Source organism: Psammomys obesus, unplaced genomic scaffold, assembly GCF_907164565.1.
Source record: "Psammomys obesus unplaced genomic scaffold, mPsaObe1.curated_primary_1811, whole genome shotgun sequence".
In the NCBI taxonomy this organism is placed as follows: Eukaryota; Metazoa; Chordata; class Mammalia; order Rodentia; family Muridae; genus Psammomys; species Psammomys obesus.
The window spans coordinates 12,299,937-12,320,865 of record NW_026596064.1 but is presented as its reverse complement, the minus strand read 5'-3'; the positions used below and the strand labels follow the sequence as shown (position 1 = coordinate 12,320,865).

Here is a 20,929-nt window from a genome sequence, read left to right as displayed (position 1 = left end):
GGAATCATCACTTCCTGACAGATGGAAGCAGAACAGCCCTGGGTTTCCCCACCTGCTCCTTCATACTGGCCCAGGCTCCTCTGCAGCTGTGGCTGCCGCCGCCAGGGAAATGAAGGTGTGCACAGACAAGCAGCAGTGTGGCCTCCTCAGCTCCAGGGAAAGGCAAGTTGAACTGAAGGGCGAGGAAGACAGCTGCTAGGAGGAGAAGCCAAGGGGCAAAGGGCCTGACTTTCACAGCAGCGCTGCAAATGAAAAGCTGCAGGGCCAGACCAGTGAGACATGCCTGGAACCCGAGAATGAGGATGGTGTAGGCAGGGAGGTCAGAGTTCAAAGGCAGCCTAGGCTAAATGAGACAACAACTAGCACTCAAGCAGTAGATGCAGGTGGATTTCTGTGAGTTCGTAGCCAGACTGGTCTATATAGTTCTAGGACTACCAGGACTATACAATGAGACTCTGTCTCAAACCAAAACAAACAACAACAAGACACAAAATGCAAATCCAACAGGACAAACTGCTTCACTTTGGTGTGTCTCTCTAAGCTGAAATTCTCTCCACATGTCAGCTTCACCTTCTGCCTTCCAGGGTTGGAAGCAAAAGCAAGTATATTTCCTTCTTAGGAGCATTTCTTCCTAGGAGGCTGGCGAGGCTGGTCAGGACCCAGCTCTCAGTTTGGGAGAGAATGCTATGAGGGAGAAGCCATGAGCACTTTGTTTTACCGAAGAGGAAAACCTATGTTTCTGAAATACTGACACAGAAGTATGGTCTGACATAACCTGGCTATAGGAAGGAAAAACTGTTTCCGTACAAAAGCAAGGGTAAAAAGGATAAAGCTAATGCTGCTAATTACAAACAGTTCAGGCAGGTGGCGGTGGCAGTGGTGAGGGTGGGAGTGGTGGCAGTGGCACTTGCCTGTAATCCCAGCACTCTGGGAGGCAGAGCAGGCTGATCTCTGTGAGTTCCAGGCCAGCCTGGTCTACAAATTGAGTCCAGGGCAGCCAGAGCTACACAGAGAAACTTTGCCTTGAAAAAACAAACAAACAAACAAACAAACAAACAGAAGCTAGTTCAAACGCAATTTCTTATAATTCATATAAAAATGAGTGACTGAGTGAAGGAGACATATGGGGAAGGTGGGGGAGGACAGAGAGAAAGTGCACACTCAGTACATATTTCTCACATAAGGACTACTAGTAGCAACTTAAAACACAGATGTGTGGGATTTCTCAGAATGGATTTCCTGAGGTATTCCCCACAGAACAGATTTCTAATTGATGAGGGAAGAGGAGAGACTGTCTCTCCAGTTCCTCCTCTCCCTCAGTGTTTACTACAGTCCGGGAATGAAGGCCAGTGTTTCACAACTGGGATAACACCTCCTGTTCTATGATTGTACAACTTATATGTCCACTCTTCAGGGGAATCCTCAGATACAAGTTTAAGTAGTGCACAGAACCTCTGTTATCTGAGAAGCCCACAGTTCCCACGTTTACAACCTCTTCTGGAAACATCAATAAAAGGCTTATCCATCAGCAGGACACAGGCTTCTCCAGCACGCACTCCAGACTGTGGAAATCAGTTTCGTCTTAAGTAGCAAATCTCAGAGGAACCCACCATCTCTAAAAGTTTTCCCAGAATTTCAAATGGCTTGACATATGATTTGTGGCAACACAGTCTAGTCTCTTATTTTTATAATGTAGAGCCTACACTGAATATGAGTTCTGAACTGAAAAGAACAGGAGATAATTAGTTCTGGATATTTAAAATAACTAAAAACATTTTTTCAGGCATTGAAACTTTATTATTTTTAAAGCAGGGTCTCATGTAGCACAGGCTGATTTCAAACTTGCTATATAGACCAGGACGCCCTTGAGCTCCTGATGCCTCTGCCTCAAACTCATAAGTGCTTGGATTATAGGCATGACTCATCATGCTGAGCCTTAAAACTTTTTCTCTAGCTTTCATTTATTATTATCATTGTGTGTGTATTTACACGGCCCGTGGGTGTGTGTGCTGTGGAACTCATGGACGTCTGAGGACAACGGTGGAGTTAGCTCACACTCTAGTGGCTAGCTCTACCTGTTAAGCTGTCTCACCAGCTCAAAACTTTATATGTGTTTGTTTTATCTTTTTATATTTGTTTGTTTTTGCTTTTGAGACAAGGTCTCACTATGTAGCCCTGGTTGGCCTAAGCTGACCAGGCTGGTCTTGAACTCACAGAGATCTACCTGTCTCTACTTTCCAAGTGCTAGGATTAAAGGCATGTACCAAAGTATGGGGCTGGAATGATGGGTTTGGTTCACAGCACCCATATGATAGCTCCAGGGACTCCAATGATCTCTTCTGGCTCCCATGGACTCCTGCAGGCATACGATGCACATGAGTTCATTCAGGATCGTGTCCAGGTGCACAAACACAAGCACACACACACAAAACTTAAAAACCTTTTTCTTAAAATTAAAGAGACTCTTTTAAAATCATACCTGAAGAGCTAATAGCACATTCAGGAAAGCAAACTCATTTTAAGAAGGCTATTAAGGCCCGAAGAGATGGTTCAGAAGATAAGAGTGGATATTGCCCCACAGAGGACCAGAGTTCAAATCCCAGTACCAACATGACACCTCACAACTACTTGTGAGTCCAGCTGCAGGGGATGTGACACTTTCTTCAAGACTCTGCCAGGACAGAACTCATTTGTATCACTCATATTCAGATACACACATACACAAACTTAAAAAAAGATAAATCCAAAAAAAAAAAAAGGGGGGGGGGTTGACTAAAAATGTAAATGATAATGTCTATAGGCCCTGATCCAACTTCCAAGACAGTAAGGCTGAGCAGCTATCGGAGCATAGCTTAATTCCTCCCTGAGAACCAAAAAAGGAAAGTTAGGTGGTTCAACAATAAAAAAACTGTCCCTATTATTCCTGGCTGGATCCCCTGACTTCCCACTTTAGATGATGATGGATTTCTTTCCTGTGGCTCAGGAGAAGGCGTCAGGCCCCTGGAACTGGAGTCACGGATGGTAGAGTGCTGCCATGTGAGTGCTGGGACCTAGCCCAGGTCTTCTGCAAGAGCAGAAAGCTCTAATCTCTCGAGCCATTCTCCAGCCCTATGGCACTGTTTTAGTGAGTGTAAATTTTCTTCCAACAGCATGACACTGGCATAAAAGCTGGGATTTAAAATGACTGGTTCCTAAGTGACTGGACTTAAAGGGGATGCCTCTTAGTGATATACTTTCTGATTCCACAAGAGGTAAAACAGGAAATGAACTCAAAGAAGTCTGGCAGGGCTCTGCAAACAGGGCAGCCAGACACAAGTTATAAGTTTGGCTCCAGCCTGGAGTCAGGGGTCAGCTCAGCAAATTGTTAACTATAAATGGACAGAAAAGTACAAAGAGCCCTTTCTAAATGAGCAGTCTTCACTGAATCAGCCTGCAAACCAGGCTCTGAGGCTCGGTGGCAAGACCCTTTCTTGGCTGAGCCATCTCGCCAGCCCTCCCTACATTCTAACAGTGTGCACTATGCTGCTATGTCTACTGAATAATCAACAAGCACTTTCAAGATGTCCCCACTATTTACACTAATACAAACCTCTAACTCCCTGACATGTTTTAAGGCCTCTAAACCACAGCCTAGGCCTACCTTTCAGCTTCATCCATGGCCATCAGCACCCTCTCATTCACCCTGTGTGTCATCTATTCTGAATAACTGAACAATTCCTTGATTTAAGTTGCTGGCTGGCCAATTCCTACCCATACTTCATAACTGAACTGGTGCAATTTCTCCTCCTCCAAAAGGCTTCATGAATTCTCTAGGTAGAGTTAACTGGTCCCCTTTTGGTATCTGCAGAGTACACTTCTTATACCCCCTTACAATATTCAATACATGCTGTAAATTATTATTTATGTATCTGTTTTTTCTCCAGTCAACGTTGAGAACAAGAAGGCGAGGATCAGACCCTTGGTATCTGCATTGCTACCTCTAGCACAATGACAACACTGAATTGAAAAGCTTCTGATGAATAGTCAATGCTGACTGGTACTACAACTTACCACAGCTGGAGATGGGACATGAATGCTTGGGACAGATCGAGGCCGAACGTGATTGGCCAAGTGGCAAAGTACAACACCATCAGTCAGAGCTGCTCCAAGATCACAGGGCAAAGATACTTTTAACCGGTACTCAATATGCTGCAAAGACAGGAAATGTCATGCATTAGTTGAAAGGTAATTACTGTATAGGATATAAAGACAAGACAATGGAATGTATGTAGTTAGAAATCCTGAAAAAAGCTGGACATGATGGCATATGCCTGTAATCCCAGCATTTAGGAGGCTAGGGCAGCAGAAGAATTACAGAAAATTTAAGGTCAGTCTGGGGTACACAGTGAGTTCCACGCTGGCCAGGGCCATAAAGTAAGACCTTGTCTCAAAACAAAAATAAAAAACAAAAATCAAAGCAAAACAAACTCCAGGAGAAAAGAAACTAACTTAGGTACCACAGTCCCCATTTTTCTTCTAACTGAAGTCAGTAACCTATAGTGATGACATGTATGCACCACAGCCAGGTCACAGTGCATTAAAAGCACAAAAGAAATTACTCTAATTTAATGATTCAGGAAACCACTAAGTCCCGATATGGTAGTCAGTGCTTGTAATTCCAGACTACAGAGGCAAAAGGAGAAAGACGGAGAGTTCAAGGCTAGCCTGAGTTACACAGGGAGAACTGGTCTAAACAAAAACATGAACCCAAACTGAATTCTTGTTTGATTCAGAAAAAAGACAGCCAATCCATCAACATGTACGTTCAGTTTGAGAATGTGCACAGGCACACACACTCCCTCTCTTTTAAGAAAGGGTCTCGATGTGCAGCACAGTCTGATCTCACACTAGTGACCACCCTGCTCCCTCACATTACTGAGGCTGCACTGGCGGACCACCAGGCCTGGCCCTCACACACTGTAACTGCTTTTCTCAGAGTGCCTTTTGACACGATGAAAAACAGAAGTGGGAAAAAATGAAAATGAGCATGGCTATGAAGTGAACTTCTCCAATTATTCATCCAATTTTCTCAATAAAAAGTTCAAAGGAATTTCCTCCCTGGTGAACTCTGTTTTACACTCATCACAAGGTGCATACAGTGTATGTATCCAGTAGACATGATTGACTTTATGATAATGACAGACCAGGTGAGCATGTGACCTAAGGGACATGGCCTACAGCAGTGCCACTGCCAAAGCTCAAATGCAGAGGTAATGTACACACTTTCCGTAGTTGATCTATTAGTTTCAGCTCTTCTTCTCTCTGTCTTGTCCCAGGAGCCGTAGGATCAGCGGCAGGCGCAGCAGACGGAAGGGGTGAAGCACGGCCTGGAAAAGACATGAGGTGGGGAGGTCAACCGCCAGTGCTGGGGAAACACGTTTGTCTGGCGAGCTTCCTTGCCAGTACAGCATTTTCACTGGGGATTGGAGAGGTGGACCAGTGCTGAAGAGAACTTGCTTTTTGTTGATCTTGTAGATAGAAGACCCAGGTTTGGCCAGGTGTGGTGGTGCACACCTTAATCCCAGCACTTGGGAAGCAGAGGCAGGTGGATCTCTGAGTTAGAGGCCAGCCGGGTCTGCAGAGGGAGTTCCAGGATGAACAGGAGTACACAGAGTAACCCTGTCTTGAAAAACCAAAAATCAAAACCAAACCAAACAAAAAGAAGATGACTCAGGTTTGGTTCCAGCACCTACACGGCAGCACACAAGCATCTGTAACTCCAGTGCTAGGGGGTTCAGTGCCTTACTCTGACCTCCTCATGCATGTGGTGGACAGACATACAGGCATGCAAAACACCCGTCCACATAAAGTAAAACAATAAAGGTACTTTCAAAAAGCATCATTATTATAAGAAAGAAAATAGGCTTATTGAGTAAATTGAAATGGGCTTTGGGCTGGACAAGTAGCTAAAGCACCAGCTGGAAATTTAGACAAACAATTATAATGGCAGAACATTTTAACATTCTAGTTTGAGTTACATCCATTTATAAATGCTTTTATTAAAAAAATACCACATATGTGGAAAATTACACAGTTCTAAACAAAGGCTAATAAATTATCCTCACAAAATGAAATGGCTAAGTGCTATAAGTGAAATTTATCCATATCTCAAAGCCTCTTGAATATTCTCTGCCCACTGAACCCTAAGGGCACCAATATCCTCACCTGAACAACATAGATTTATTTTGTCCATTTTTGAATTTTTTTCTATAAATTAAACCATATTGTATGTATTTTTGATGAACATTATAAATGTATTTATCAGTACTGTATATACTAGATATATGAATATCATTGTATGTATCATTTTCATCACATTTCATTGTAAGACACACCATGGTTTATCCCCTTTCTCCTGTGAGCATTCCACTTGGTGCCATTATAAAAATGGTTGCTGTGAATGTTTTTGTACTTGTCTTTTGTTCTATACACATGCGTGTTTCTCAAAGTATTAACTGCTGATAATAGGTATACTAATGTTCAACAGTGTATTGATACAGAAAGATCTGAGAAAGAGTTTATAATAAGAGAAGAATGTTCTCTAGTTGAAAAAGCATTTTACTTGTTCAATCTGTTTTTTAGTTTTAGCTTTTGAGATAGGATCTTCAAATGCAGCCTAAGGCTAGCCTTAAAATCAGTTGTGCCTCAGCCTCCTAAATGTAGGGATTATAGGCATATACCATCATGCATAGCTGAAACATTACAAAATATGTTTTATGTGGTACTAAGAAAGTTTCTAACCCAAACCAAAAAACCAAGATGCTCCTGACTTAATGTTAGTGAGGTCCCAGACACCAGCACAGTTAATATTTTTGCCAAGATGATGGCTAGGTATGCAGCTGAAAAGCATGTCAGAGTCACTGTGTATGGCCATCCCCACTTTGCCATGCCTTTAAAATCACCACCACTTACCTTTATTAGTTTCTGCCCTAACAGCAGCTCGGAAAAGGAAGCTTTCAGGGCGCTGGGGCTGATTTCTCTGGGTAGCAGCAGGAAAAGAATATGCAGGGGAATGATGGACTATATCAGCATGGAAAAGCAAGATGATGTTAAAGGAGATGGAAAGCAAATCAAAGATGATACAGACAAATGTCACAAAAGTCCACTAAATAGCACATAACAAAAATCAAATCAAACATGGCAATGATATAAAATGATGATTCTATTAATTAATGAAAAACTCTCATGTATAAAAATAAAGCTGCTTGTTTATTTTAAAAATTCTGTTATTTTTAGTTTATCAACAAATGTAACTAAAAGTTAATACACTGAACTTAGTCTCTTACAAACCTATATCCCTGCTAATTCCTATTCTTTTTTCCTTATCATACGGACAGCTAGTGAAAAAGAAATTCTGATAAAGAGGAGCTGGGGCTGTAGCTCAGTTAGTAGGGTGCTTGTCTAGCATTCATGAAGTCCTGGGTTGGATCAGTGTGCTCTCAGCACTATAGAAACTAGGCATGATGGCAGAGCCACATGCTGGAGCTGGAGGCACAAGCAGGAGAATCAGAATATTCCTTATCTTTACTCCAAGTTTCAGGCCAGCGTGGGCCACACCAGACTTTCATCTCTGCCCCCCACCACAAACAGAAAGAGGAGAAAGAGAGAGAGACAGAGACAGAGACAGACAGAGAGGGAACCTGATAAAGAGTATGACCACAGGATGAGGCAGGAGAACCATTAGTTCTGGCTAGCCTGGGTTACATGACAAGATTCTGTTTCTCTCTCCCAGACTCCCCCAAAACATTAGATACACCACTTTTATGTCTTTTACCTGTCTCTGTTGTAGGAAAGCTTGACGTGGCATTAACTCTGTTGTCACTCTGTGGAGAAGCAGATACACAGTAGTTACTACTCAAGAAAGGTCAGTTTCCACATTTCAGAAACATAAGAAAGCCGCACACTTTTCCTTCAAAAATAAGTCTAGAAATGAAAGCTCAGTAAAACTGACTGATTTTGAACTTTTTCTTAAAAAAGACAAAACTTTTCCTTGTTTATATAGTGCATTCTTTAAAGATCTGAGTGACCTCCTAAACACTGTGAAAAAGCAGGACATTCTAAGGCAAAACAATTATTGGAAGATATAATGGAAAGAAAAATTTTACTTTTTTGTTTGTTTTGTTTTCAAGATAGGGTGTCTCTGTGTACCCCTGGCTGTCCTAGAACTCCTCAAACTCAGAGAGACCCACCTGCTTCTGCCTCCCGAGTGCTGGGATTAAAGGTGTGTGCTACTATCGGCTGGTGAGTACCATTTCTTGATTTTTGTGAAAAATATATTTAAAACATGATAGATAATTGTTGAGGTCTAGCTTAGTGGTAGATGGCTTCTGTACAGTGTTGAGTTCAATCCACGTTATACATGCACCCTTGCATGTACATATGCACACACAGAAAATTACATGTATTTTTGAGTACTAATATTTTCCTTTTGGTGTTATTTGACAAGGTCTTTCTATGTAATTCCAGCTTTCCTGGAACTCTATGTAGATCAGGCTGTCCTCAAACTTAACAGATCTGTCTGCCACCTGAGTTCTGGGGTTGGGGACGTGCACAACACCTGGCCAAGTCCTAGCACTTTAACTCACTGGCAAAAGTATAAATACGGAGCAAGAACTAGCTAAAGAATATAAAGTTTATCTGCAAAAAGGAAACACAGCTCAGTTACTTAGAAAAGAAAATTGTACTTTCCTATCTACTGCGCAGCCAAGATCCTTGTCATCTCATGTGTGCACAAATTCTTCTGTGTCCAAACACAACTGGTGACAATGGAACCTGCCTGCTGGTCACTATGGGCTCTACAGCTAGACATCACCTATTTGAAGACAACCCGACTCTGACCAGAACGTTCAACACCAACCCAAATGACAGTTAGTGGGAGCTGTAATGTTGGTGTGGCGATCCTGAAAGCATAGAAGGGACAGGATGTCCTAGAATTGCAGTTTGGGATAAATCCAAGTTCTAGCTTGTTTATCCTGTTGCACATGAATCCAGTTGGCCATGACTCTTCCTGATGCCAAAGAGGACACATTAAGCATGGTCAATAGTTCACAGACAGCTCTGAAGGCCAATATCAAGAACCTATACAAGTGCAAAACTGAGGAACACATCTCCATAACTGGTGTTCTGAATAGGTATGGCCCCCACAGACTCATGTGTTTAAATGTGTGGGCACAGGGCGTGACACTATTAAAAGATGTGGCCTTGTTGGAGGAAGTGTTTTATTCTAGGGGCGGGCTTTGAGGTCATATGTACGCTCAAGCTCCTCCCAGTATAAATCACAGTTCTCTTCTGCTTCTTTCAGATCAAGATGTAAAACTCTTCTCTAGCACCACGTCTGCATGCATGCTTCCTGCCATGATGATAATGAACTAAACCTCTGAAACTATATACCAGCCCTAATTAAATATTTTCCTTTATAAGAGTTGGTGTGGTCATGGTGTCTCTTCATAGCAATGAAACCCTAAGACAGAAGTTGATACCAGGAGTGGGGTATTGCTGTGATAGACATGACCATGCTTTTGTTTTGAAGAATGTAGTTTTTGGGGCTTTGGCTAATGAAAGCAGTGGAATGCCTTTAAGTGGGGCTTCGTGGGCCATACTGGTAGAAGTATGTAAGACAATGGTATTAAGGGTGATTTGCACTGTGAGGGCCTGAGGAGAAGGAGAAGAGTTTTACTATGTTGCCTAGAGATTTGTTCTTGTGATATTTTGGTGGAAAATGTGGCTGCTTTTCTCTTGTCCAAAGAGTCTACTGAAAGCTAAACTGAAGAGATTTAGATTAACTGCACTGGCAAAGGAAATCTCCAAAGAGCCTAGGATAGGCTCTCTTGTAGTTCACTCTTTTGAAACACTGTGATTAAAGGCATGTACCTCCAAGCCTGGACCTAAGCTTTTCTTTAATTGCTCTTTATAAGATAGAAGCTTAGCTGGGTAAGATCTTGCCCGAGGTTACCACTCCCTTAATTCCATTTAATACATTTAATCTATTTATCTTCTTGAACACAGGATTTAGCCCCATTCCACTTCCTGGTACCCCTTTACCCCTTGAACCATACATTTTGTGTTTTTCCTTCCTAAGCTTGTTGCATTTTATCAAAACACTCTTCAAAAGAGTGAACTACAAGAGAGTCTATCCTATAGACTCTGTTAGCATGCAGGTCTCTGAGTTCAAGGCCAGCCTGTTCTACTTTCCAGGACAGCCAAGCTTAGGGAGTGAAAACAGAAAGCTAGTAAAGACATAATTGAACAAGAAGGCCATATTCCAGTTCCAGAAAGCAGCAAGCTTCAGCCACGTGGTTCTGGCTTCAGAGTCAAGAAACTTCCCTCTGAGACTAAAGAAAGCCGCTGTTTTCATGTTCCAAACTCAGATTGGTATGGAAGGGAGGCACACTTTCTGGAAAACGTTTTAAGTCTACTTTATCAAATGTGAAGTTCATCTTGCAACATTTACTATGCCTGGAGGAATAACTATTGAAAAGATGGTGAAACTTGTGCTAACACAAGTACTTTCATAACCTTAGGTATATTTCATGTGATCCCTGAGAATGGCTTGCTGTTATACCAATACATTGAAATTTAAGACCCCTTTGCATACCCTCAGCCTCCTCCCGGAATTTCCTGGTGCATTAATGCAACAAGAGATACCTTAAGAGGTGTGAAGGCAGAAGAATGAGGCAGGGTAGCCACGCAGCTCACTCGATCCAACCCTGACAGCGACTAAATTTCAAGTAAAGAAGAGAAGAAACAGAAGGCAGCATCTGAGTTAGCAAATGGCAGGCAGAGCTGAGCAGTAAAATTAGCACAGGGAAGGTCGTCAACAAGCCTGAATTGTTTACTAAGGTGCTAACAGAAGAGAGGGGGAAATGCATCATGGAATCATTGACTCAACAGAATTTTTCTACCTGTAGAATTCAAATACTCTTAAGGCCTCAGACTACATTAACCAAGAATCAAGAGGCATTTTCTAGTGCTATAGCTGCTAATAAATCACAGAAAATAAAAAGACAAGTGAATGTTTCAGAACTTATGTTTCCCCAAAATACAAAAAAAGAGGTATATAAAAATTATTTCATATGGAAATAAAACTTAAGACACCTATGACTTTAGCAAAATAGCTTTGAAACTAATGTATCTTCTATTGTTCTGTGAAATGGAAAATAAATACTGTCAGCGAATTTATTTTTAACCAAACAGGACTAGCATAAATAAAAAATATTTTTAAAATATTAATCCAAGTTATATTGGAGAGGAATAAGATCATGAGGATTCTGCTTCATACTGTAAAGATGACCTTGCATTTCATCTCTGCTTCTATGAAATCCCAAAAGACCAGAATTTCTAAGAGGATAAAGTGTAATTTTACTTTTATTTGATTCTTTTATCTTAAAAAACAATCTTACATGTGTATGAAGCGTATGTATGTAAACATTTGTTTGGGGGGCAGTCTGGGCACCATGATACATATGTGGAATGAATGGACAGACAACCTGGGTTTTGATCCTCACCACCCACCTGTTGAGACAGGGTCTCTTTGTCATCTGCTGCTGCTTAGTGAGTTACAGAGTCTGCCTGCATCACTCTCACTGCAGGAGCACAGGGATTACAGACACGATACTGTACCCAGCATGATGTAGGTTCTAGGGATTCAAACTCAGGTCTTCACACTTGCATAGCAGGTACTTTATTCATGAGAGTTTGTCAAGTAGGCTAGGCTAGTTATCCAGCGACCCCGAGGGATCCACCTGTACATGGTCCCCAATACTAGAATTACAAGTGTGTACCACCATACCTGACTTTTAAAGTGAATGCTGGAATCAAATACAGGTCTTTATTCATGCAAGGCAAGTATTTTACCCACCGAAACAGTCCCCCCCCCACTCTCTACATACACAATGATCTTTGAGTGTTTTGCCTCAATCTTTATTTGTATCCACAATATGCACCATGTTTGTCCCCATTGCCTTCTGAAGGTCAGAGGAGGGCACTGGATTCCTTGGTAGTGAAGTCACATAGAGTTGTGAGCCACCAGTGGGTGCTGGGAACTGAACCTAAATTGTCTGCAAGAGCAGCAAGTGGTCTTAACTGCTGAGCCATCTCTCCAGCCCAGAAAAGCCATTTTAAAGATATGATGCTTAGGCAGACCCGTCATAAATGAGTACAAATCAATCAAGGAGTAGGCAGACAGTAAAGAGTCCATGCAGAGAGAAGAGCAGTTAAAATTCTGAGAACAGGTTTTTATAGTTGAAGAACAAGGAGAAGAAGAAGAAAGAAGGAGAAGGAGAAGAAGAAAGAAGGAGGAGGAGAAGGATGATTCAGAGGGAGCCGAGAGACAAGGATGGAGACAGAGTAGCCAAAGCACACAAAGGCTTCAACTCAGGTTATATTTTAAAAATTTAGACTGTAAGAACAGTATGAAATGAACCCTGCGAAGAACAGTTCTGAGAAATTTTGACAATGTAGTTCAAATTTCATGCTAAGGGTATTTTGCTATTGTTGTTTTCCCAAATTCTATTTTTATTTTGATAAAAACATTTGAACACTCAGACTTTAATTACTCACTCTATGTGTTATTAGATCTCACCTCTGGTTTCCTATCGTGCCTTCAATTTCAGAACAGAAGGCAATCCAGCATTGAGTATTTACTACAGGCCTTGCATTAGCCTGGTCTAGAATCAAACCCAGCTCTTTTTTTTTTTTTTAAATATTTATTTATTATTTATACAATATTCTGCCTGCATGTGTGCCTGCATACCAGGAGAAGGCCCCAGATTTTATTATAGATGGTTGTGAGCCACCATGTGGTTGCTGGGAATTGAACTCAGGACCTTTGGAAGAACGGACCTCTGAGCCATCATCTCTCTAGCCCCACAAACCCCCAGCTCTTAACAGGACCTACCAAGCTTGTGACCTTAGTCAAGCCACAGTAAATTATTAGTAGTAAGTTTAACCTTAATTTTTAAGATTGCTGTGAGAACTGAGTGAAATAACTAACTGACTAGAATCAGAAACCGTCAGTATTTCTTATATAAATTAAGCTTTCATTCCTTGTAGTAGTTAATTTCTGCTAATACTTCAGAGGCTGGGCTTCATAGCTACTTTTAAGACTATGCAGTTAATATGTACTTTATCCATTTTAACAGAAATGAAAGCTGTAGACATACAAGGAAATCTGAGCAACAATGTTTAAGTTATATTGTAAGAGCCTCACACTAAAGCCTATAATTCACACAGCACACAAGATGGCAGTTTCTAGCACTTAGGAGAGGAGTTACTACAGACATGAAACTTTTGAATATAAAAATTTAAAAACCTATAAAATTAGTAGCATAAAACATGATGGGAAAAGCAATTTTATAAATGGTTAAAATTCTCTTCCAAGACCAATCAAAAAAAGTAAAAGATTTATTTATTTATGTATATGAGGGCTCTATCTGCATGTACACCTGTGGGACAGAAGAGGGCACCAGATCACATTACAGATGGTTGTGAGCCACCAGCTGGTTGCCAGGATTTGAACTTAGGACCTCTGGAAGAGTAAGCAGTGTTCTTATCCACTGAGCCATCTCTCCAGCCCTCAGAAAAACTTTAAATAAAGGCTTCATGCTAATTCACTTTAGGTGGATGAAGCAATAGGCAGGAAAGTACAGTAGTATTCAAAACCATTAGGAGCCAGCACTCCAGCTAATGCTCCTGATTAAGAGTAAAATGCGAGTATTCGAATTTCAAGTTTGTAAGCGAAACTTTTGTCACTATTTCTCCAACCAGTGCCAGCGTGCACATGTTACATTGCTTGTATTTGCAAGAAGGAGGGAGGACAGTCGGTAAAAACAAAAACAACAACAAACAAATACACAGCAAACTAGCTTGTCACATATAATTACTGTCTGGGAGTACAGCAATCCACTTGACACTCAGGAGCGACTCAGGAGCCAAATGAATTAACAAGGTGCCCTCAAAATTAGAAAAGACATTTTAAAAAGTAATTATCACATATGTCTCATCACATACAAAGCCAGCAAGGTTCTCAGTGCAGATGTTTTCCGGTGGGAGCACTGGAGAGATGCATGCGGCAAACTCTGGAAGGCTGGATAGATCACAAGTTAACCAAGGGAGGCAGCCCTGGCTATTTGAACAGCATTTAGCAATGTGCCCATCATGTTTTATGGCACATACCTCAATTCTGACTGAAATGCACACAACTACTCTGAAAACGACATGTAAACTCCATTTTCACATTCTTACCACTAACAAGGCACTATCGTCAGTGTGCTGAGACCTTCTGGATGGGAAGGGACACTGGGAAGGTGAAGAAAACGAAGCAATGTCAAAACAAACAATGTACATTTCACAAGGACACATTTCACAAGGACATACATAGGAAAGCAACGCATGAAGGCACATTTCCAGAGCTGCTGACACACGGGACCATATTCCCCTGCCGTTCATGCACCATCACAGGCAGTAGGTTGATTACGAGGACTGACTTCCTCCTGGAGACCTTAACTGCCAGCGTGGCCTTCCTGCCTGCACACCTTCCAAAGCTCAGGCACAACAGGGATGGCTCTGCCCCCCAAAAAACAGCGCTAAGGGACTGGTGCTGCCGCAGCACAAACAATCTGTGGTCACTTTGCAAACCAATGACAAATTAAAAGTAAACCTGCAAGTCATGAATTCTGGTCTAGGCATTGTGGTCTAGGCATTGTTTCATTGCCTTTCTCAGACAGTTACGGAAATGTTAGCCGGTGCGTTGGCACACGGTACTTGGGAAGCGGGGGCAGGACGAGCAGGAATTCAAGCGAGTTTTGAGTTCTGGTTGGGCTCAAACATGACACATCATCTCAAAAAAAAAAAAAGTTTGTATAATTATCACTCTGTGAAGAAAGGACAACTGAAACACACGAGTGATGCCTAGGTCTCATGCTGAGTACTTACACAAAAGTAAAGCAGAGCAGTTACTAAGAACTTGTGCTTCAGGCTGGAGACATGGCTCGGTGGTTAAGAGCTCTGGCTGCTCTTCCAGAGGTCCTGAGTTCAATTCCCAGCACCCTCACGGAGGCTCACAAACATCTATAATGAGATCTGATTCTTTCTTCTGGCATGTGTGAAGACAAACCACTCATGTACATAAAATAAATACTTAAAAAAAAAAAAGCTTATACTTCAGAAACAATGTACTGTGAGAAGCTCCACACTTGGCTGTCGTTTATTTGTTGTTTAGTGTGTGCTCGCCGTGTGCACGCGCCACAGCACACATGTGGAGGTCCCACGACAACCACTGGGGGGCACCTGTCATTTTCCACCAAGTTCAGCAGAAAGAGCTCTGACTTCATGAGCCATCTTGTCCCACTTACATTAGGTTTATTTTCAAATACAATTCAAATTGAAAAGTCAAATAAAGCAATAATCATATATTGAAAATATAGGAGTTGAAAATAAGGGAAACTGGTCAATAAGAAAGTCAACTATACTAAAATAACATTTATTTGGTAATCTTCATTTTAGCAGACCAATAACATTTAAACACTTTAAGCAATTAATTTCAAATATTTATTTGTAATGAAAATGTACTGGTTAATCCAAAACTAACATAAACTAACATATATGAGTTAGAACAAGGAACTAAGCAGAGGCTAGAATGCTACAGTTTCTCTGGTTGAACACCAAAACCATTCACCTGCAAAAGATGATCCACAGGGCAGCTGAGGAAGGGGATGTAATAGTCTCTAGATGGCTGGATATGCAACCTTTACCTGTGTATTCTCATAATCTCCTTCCTTATCCTGTACCTTTTCCCCTTAATATGTGGAATTTTGTGGTGGGGGGGAAGAAAATTTGGGGGAGCAGGTTGGTTTGAGATCAGAGTTTCTCTCTATAGCTCTGGCTAGCCCAGAATTCACTATGTAGCATAGGCTGGCTTTGCACTCTTTAACCTCTTGCCTCTGCCTTCAGGTGACGGGACAATGGGCATGTGTCCACTCCACGAGCCAAAAACCACTTTTTGATCATTTAAACATTTGATCACTGAAAATATAACCACATGCCAGACATTTCATTTTCATTGCAAAAATAATAAATTCCAAGAAAAAGTAATGATATGGACTTACCTCACCATCTCCAGGGGCTTGCTGCCTCTGTGGACTTTGTGATGCTTTTTGCTATATGCCCAGAAAGAGAAAGCTAGTTAGAATCGCAACCCTGGAACTTACACATTCCATTTAATTAAATGAGTCACATCAATTTATTTCTTGTATTTACTAGTTAAAGTGAGTAAACTCCTGTCTTAAACATTTTAGGTTAAATGAAGAACAGCAATAAACTATACTATCATATTTCTATAAGCATTAACAGAAAAAAAAAACCCTACACTTATCATGTGAATACTCTCTCATGAACTCATTCTCCCAAATGGCTTTACATATCATATCAGTTAGCTTCTGTTGGACAAATCTCAAGGTTTGTTTGTTTACTCTTTAAGCCTGATCCCACACAAGTATTTTCAAATGTACACAGAAACTCAATTCAGACCAATGACATTTCACATTCAATATTCAAAAGCAAATTTATAATTTCTTTTTCCCTCAGTCCCTCCCTCCCTTTTTTGTTTTTCAAGACAGGGTTTCTCTGTGTATCCCTGGCTGTCCTAGAACTCACTGTAGAGATCTGGCTGACCCTGAACTCATACAGATTCACCTGCCTGTGCCCCCCCAGATGCTGAGAATAAACGTGTGTTCCACCATGCCTAGCTTTTTTTTCTTCTTCCTTTTTTTGAGACAGGGTCTCATGTAACCCAGGCTGGTCTCAAACTTGTTAGGTAACGAGGACGAGCTGCACTCTGACATCCCTGCCTCTATCTTCCCTGCGCTAAGATTACAGGTGTGCAGCAGCACACTTGGTTAAGCAGTGCTAGGGGTGGAATCCAGGGCCCACGCCTGCGTACTTCTCCACTGAGCTACAGCCCCGGGATGATATTCTCATGAGGATCTCAAGTGATTTTCTCACCCTGTAAGAGACAGATATCATGATCATCTTCATTTAGAGATGAGAAAACAGGGTGTGAAGCATTAAGATGGTAAGTAGTGTAGCTGAGATTTACATTTGTCTTCTGACTCTACCTCCTCTTTGCTTTCACAAACCTAAGCTGGACTCTCATTAATCCCAACCTTGCTTTGGGTCCATCTCTATTGCTCTCTCTTCCTTTTTTCTTTCTTTGAACCTTATCTTCAATAATTTATTGTTTAGTGCTCATCGATTTAGAAATTCCCCATATACTTAATTAACAAAGGATACCTGCCATGGTAACATTAAAATTAATAATAGATATTTTCAATATCGTCCATATGGGAGGGCACAGAACAGCTCAGGATAGCACAGTGCCACAGGCAGATACAACTCAGATGCTTCCAATTCTCCCTGGCCACACTGCCAACTAAACTTAGAGGACACACCTTCATTCTATACCAGCCTAATTACTGCAACTACTTTCCATACCACTTTCTCCTTTTGTTCCTTCCCAAACTGTTCTAACATGAGTGGATGGGTTTTTCAGAAGAATCTTTCTTCTCATGCTCTTCTCCTAAGAACTTACAATTTCTTTCTCCTGCATAATAGATTAATGATTCTTTACCTCCTGCTAGCTGGTAAGCTTCTACAGAAGGCAGCTAAACGAGCTAACAATAGGACCTGAGGTACGTTATTCTATGGATTACCTGAGGCCACATAGCAGTCTGGTCAGAGTAGGGTCTGGAAAGCTAGCTAGCTTTATTAGAATCCCCACTCTGTTACTAGCTGAGCACTGAAATATAGCTTTAGGCAATGTATTTTCCTTCATGCACCTTAGTTTTCTGATGAATAAAAAGAGGATAATGGTAATTCTTTTTATAGGACTTTTGAAAAGATCAAATGAACAGAGAGAAAGAGGGAGGGGAGAAAGAAAGAAAAGGGGATGCTTAAAACAATGTTTGGTACTCAGAAAGCACTCAATAAATTTAAGAAGGATGATTCTTGCCATTGCTGTCTTCACCATCTCAATTCACTAGTTTTTGCTATCTTCAATGCAAACTCTACATACACTAGCTGCTATTTTCCTCAAGTGCCATTACGTCAAGTGTGTAAGTTATGGAAGAACATTCCTAGCTCCCAAACTACACATTCTCTCAACCTAAAGGAAGCCACCCTCAGTCCATTCCTAGAGTACCGCATCATGTCCTGCTGAGGTCAGTTCTGATGACATGTTCTCTAGCTGCTTCTCTGCTTTCATTCCAGGTTTTTTTCTTTTACTTCTGTATTCACCATTTCCTGACAAGGCTTAAGTTGTGCCTGATTTTATTTACCTTTACAGGCATATCACCAGCACTCCCTCAAGTCTTATCAGATCAGGGAATGAACAAATGAATCAAGTGAGGCTTTAGGAAATCTAGGTTTGCCTTCTACCATGACAACTGACCTCCCATGTGTGGGTCTGCTGCTTCGTTTCTGTCACGTGCAACTGCATCTGTGTAACACAACACTCTCATCTTCCCTATTATAAATATAAAACAAATGGACAGAAAGTCTTAACTATGTCTTAAAAGTCTTTATTTGGTAATAAAGACTTAAGGAACAGGGCAATGTTTGACAAATTAGGAGAAATAGTGAATGCTTATAGATGATTTAAGCAAAACCACGACAGGAGGTAAGAGTGTGATAAAACAGACATGTTAGTGACTTACATCCTCAGAGAGAAGAAGGCACAAAAGGAGGAGCCACCTCGGGGTAGAGAGGAGAGAGGCCTGGGAGGTGAAAGCTGGCTGAGATCACTTTTCAGACCTCTAAACGTGTTCTAGGAGCACTGATTCTAGCTTTTGTCACTGGACAAATTTTTTTTATGGTCTGACAGAAACAACAGGCAGTAACACGTTAGGTGAAGAAGACTCCAATGAGGAGAAGGACCATCGTTACTGCAGGATTGAAATAGCCGGGGAAAAACAGATGAATACAGGGCTGGAGAGATGGCTCACTGGTTAAGAGCACTTGGTGCTCTTGCAGAGTACCCGGCTCTAGTTCCCAGCACCCACATGGTGGCTTACAACTCTGTTCCACAGGGTCTGATACCTTTTTACATCCATCCATACATCACACACACACGCGCGCGCACACACACACACACACACACACACACACACACACACACAAATATACATGAAGAATTCATCACATAAAACAGTAAAACAAAAATGCATAGAATACTTTCAAAAGATGATCGTGGTCTAAAATCCCAAAACACAAGTGAGAAACTTACAGGAAGAGTGACTCATTCAACAAGAATCTCTGAGTTTTTCTACAGACTCTAACCTGCTAAGTTCTAGTAAGTGAAAACAGACATCGTTCCTGTCTTGAAATTTGCAAATGAATGGGAGAGACAATAAGTGAACAAAATTATAAATACTTAATTATGGAGAAAATTCCAAATGACTTCAAAATGAAACAACAAACCATATAATCAAAATTTTGTTTTTCATAGTACTAAGACTGCACTAAAGAAACCATAAAATATCAACAAATAATAACAGAGCTATCCCAGCTGAGTAGGTATGGAAACAGGAAGGAAGGAAGGAATCAAAGACCATGGAAGAATGGAGCCTGGTAGCCTCTCAACAAATGGTATGCTTGCTATATGAAAAAGCTGGAGGTAAATCTGGATGACAATGGTTTAGCATTTCCATGGCACTGCCACTTCCATGATCCTTATGACACCTGAGCTAGAAGAACCTCCAGCCCCAAAGTAAGGTGGTCAAGATCTATTGGCCTCTAATCAGTCACAGCTTTGACTACGGGAGACAGTTACCCTCTTTAGTCAAGATTCCTTATGAGAGAAAACAACCAGCCCTTTAACTGAGGCAACAATAGCTGACAGTCTTGGTAAAGTGAATGAACATTTGCTGTTGGAACTTCAAGTGTCCTTCAATGATGGTAAAGGACTTACTCTGACAAAGTCCAAGACGGCTTCTCTCTGAATCTGCTTGGTCCTTCCTTTCTCCTCCTCATACTGCAGGGCAGCAAGCTCTGCCTCTCTCCGCATGCACTCAACCGACTGTTCTCTCCTCTGATGAGGCTCCGCGTCTGAATGTGAAAGCTGCAAGAGAGGTTTCATTTTGGATATGCAAGTGGGGCTAAGGGTCAACCCGTCAATAGCCTGCATCAAGATAAAGAACTTTACAGTGTAAAACTCACTCAAGTCTTATACTGTAGTACTTTTAAAAAATATGTTTATTGTTTATCTTTCCCCCTCACACTGCTTTTATATGTACAAAAGCAGAACCATCACGTACACATGCTATACGAACTATTCAGGAACACAAATAGTAAGATTTATAGATATCTGGCAATTAATGGCAGTTTAAGTATTATTAAAGAAAACCTGGTTGGCAAGAAAGCTCAGTAAAGGTCTTTGCTACCAAGACCTACTGACCTGAGTTTAACTAGGAACTGGCACTGTGGAAGAATAGAGAACCACTTCCCCAAAGTTGTCCTCTCACCTCTACATGCATGCTGAGGTACACACATGCATAGGCACACACAAAGACACACACACAGACACAAAGAACACAGCACATATGCACATATACATGTTAAATATAAAAGAACTGAAAGAAAGCCACCTTATCTTAGCAAAAGCAAAATTAAAACAACAAAAATCTAAAACCTAAGCCAGGTGGTGGTGGTGCATACCTTTAATTTCAGCACTTGGGAGGCAGAGGCAGGCAGATCTCTGTGAGTTTAAGGCCAGCCTAGTCTACAAAGTGAGTTCCAGGACAGCGAAGGCTACATAGAAAAACCCTGTCTCCAAAAACCAACCAACTAACCAACCAACCAACCAACCAACCAACCAACCAACCAACCAACCAACCAACCA

General features: G+C 41.3%; 1 protein-coding gene across 8 annotated transcripts in view; it reads right to left on the bottom strand.

The window, feature by feature from the left end:
* Lrch3 (leucine rich repeats and calponin homology domain containing 3) overlaps positions 1-20,929 on the bottom strand; it is a 99,789-nt gene that overhangs the window by 13,072 nt on the left and 65,788 nt on the right. For 2 of the 8 annotated variants that reach the window (XM_055624839.1, XM_055624837.1), the window contains exons 12-19: positions 20,000-20,149; positions 16,143-16,193; positions 14,281-14,334; positions 10,684-10,755; positions 7,814-7,862; positions 6,952-7,059; positions 5,263-5,366; positions 4,051-4,188 (exon numbers count right to left, since the gene is read on the bottom strand). In XM_055624839.1, coding sequence (XP_055480814.1) covers positions 4,051-4,188; positions 5,263-5,366; positions 6,952-7,059; positions 7,814-7,862; positions 10,684-10,755; positions 14,281-14,334; positions 16,143-16,193; positions 20,000-20,149 — 726 coding nt within the window. The remainder of the gene's footprint in view (positions 1-4,050; positions 4,189-5,262; positions 5,367-6,951; positions 7,060-7,813; positions 7,863-10,683; positions 10,756-14,280; positions 14,335-16,142; positions 16,194-19,999; positions 20,150-20,929) is intronic. The other 6 variants (XM_055624843.1, XM_055624840.1, XM_055624842.1 and 3 more) reach the window with 5 other exon arrangements.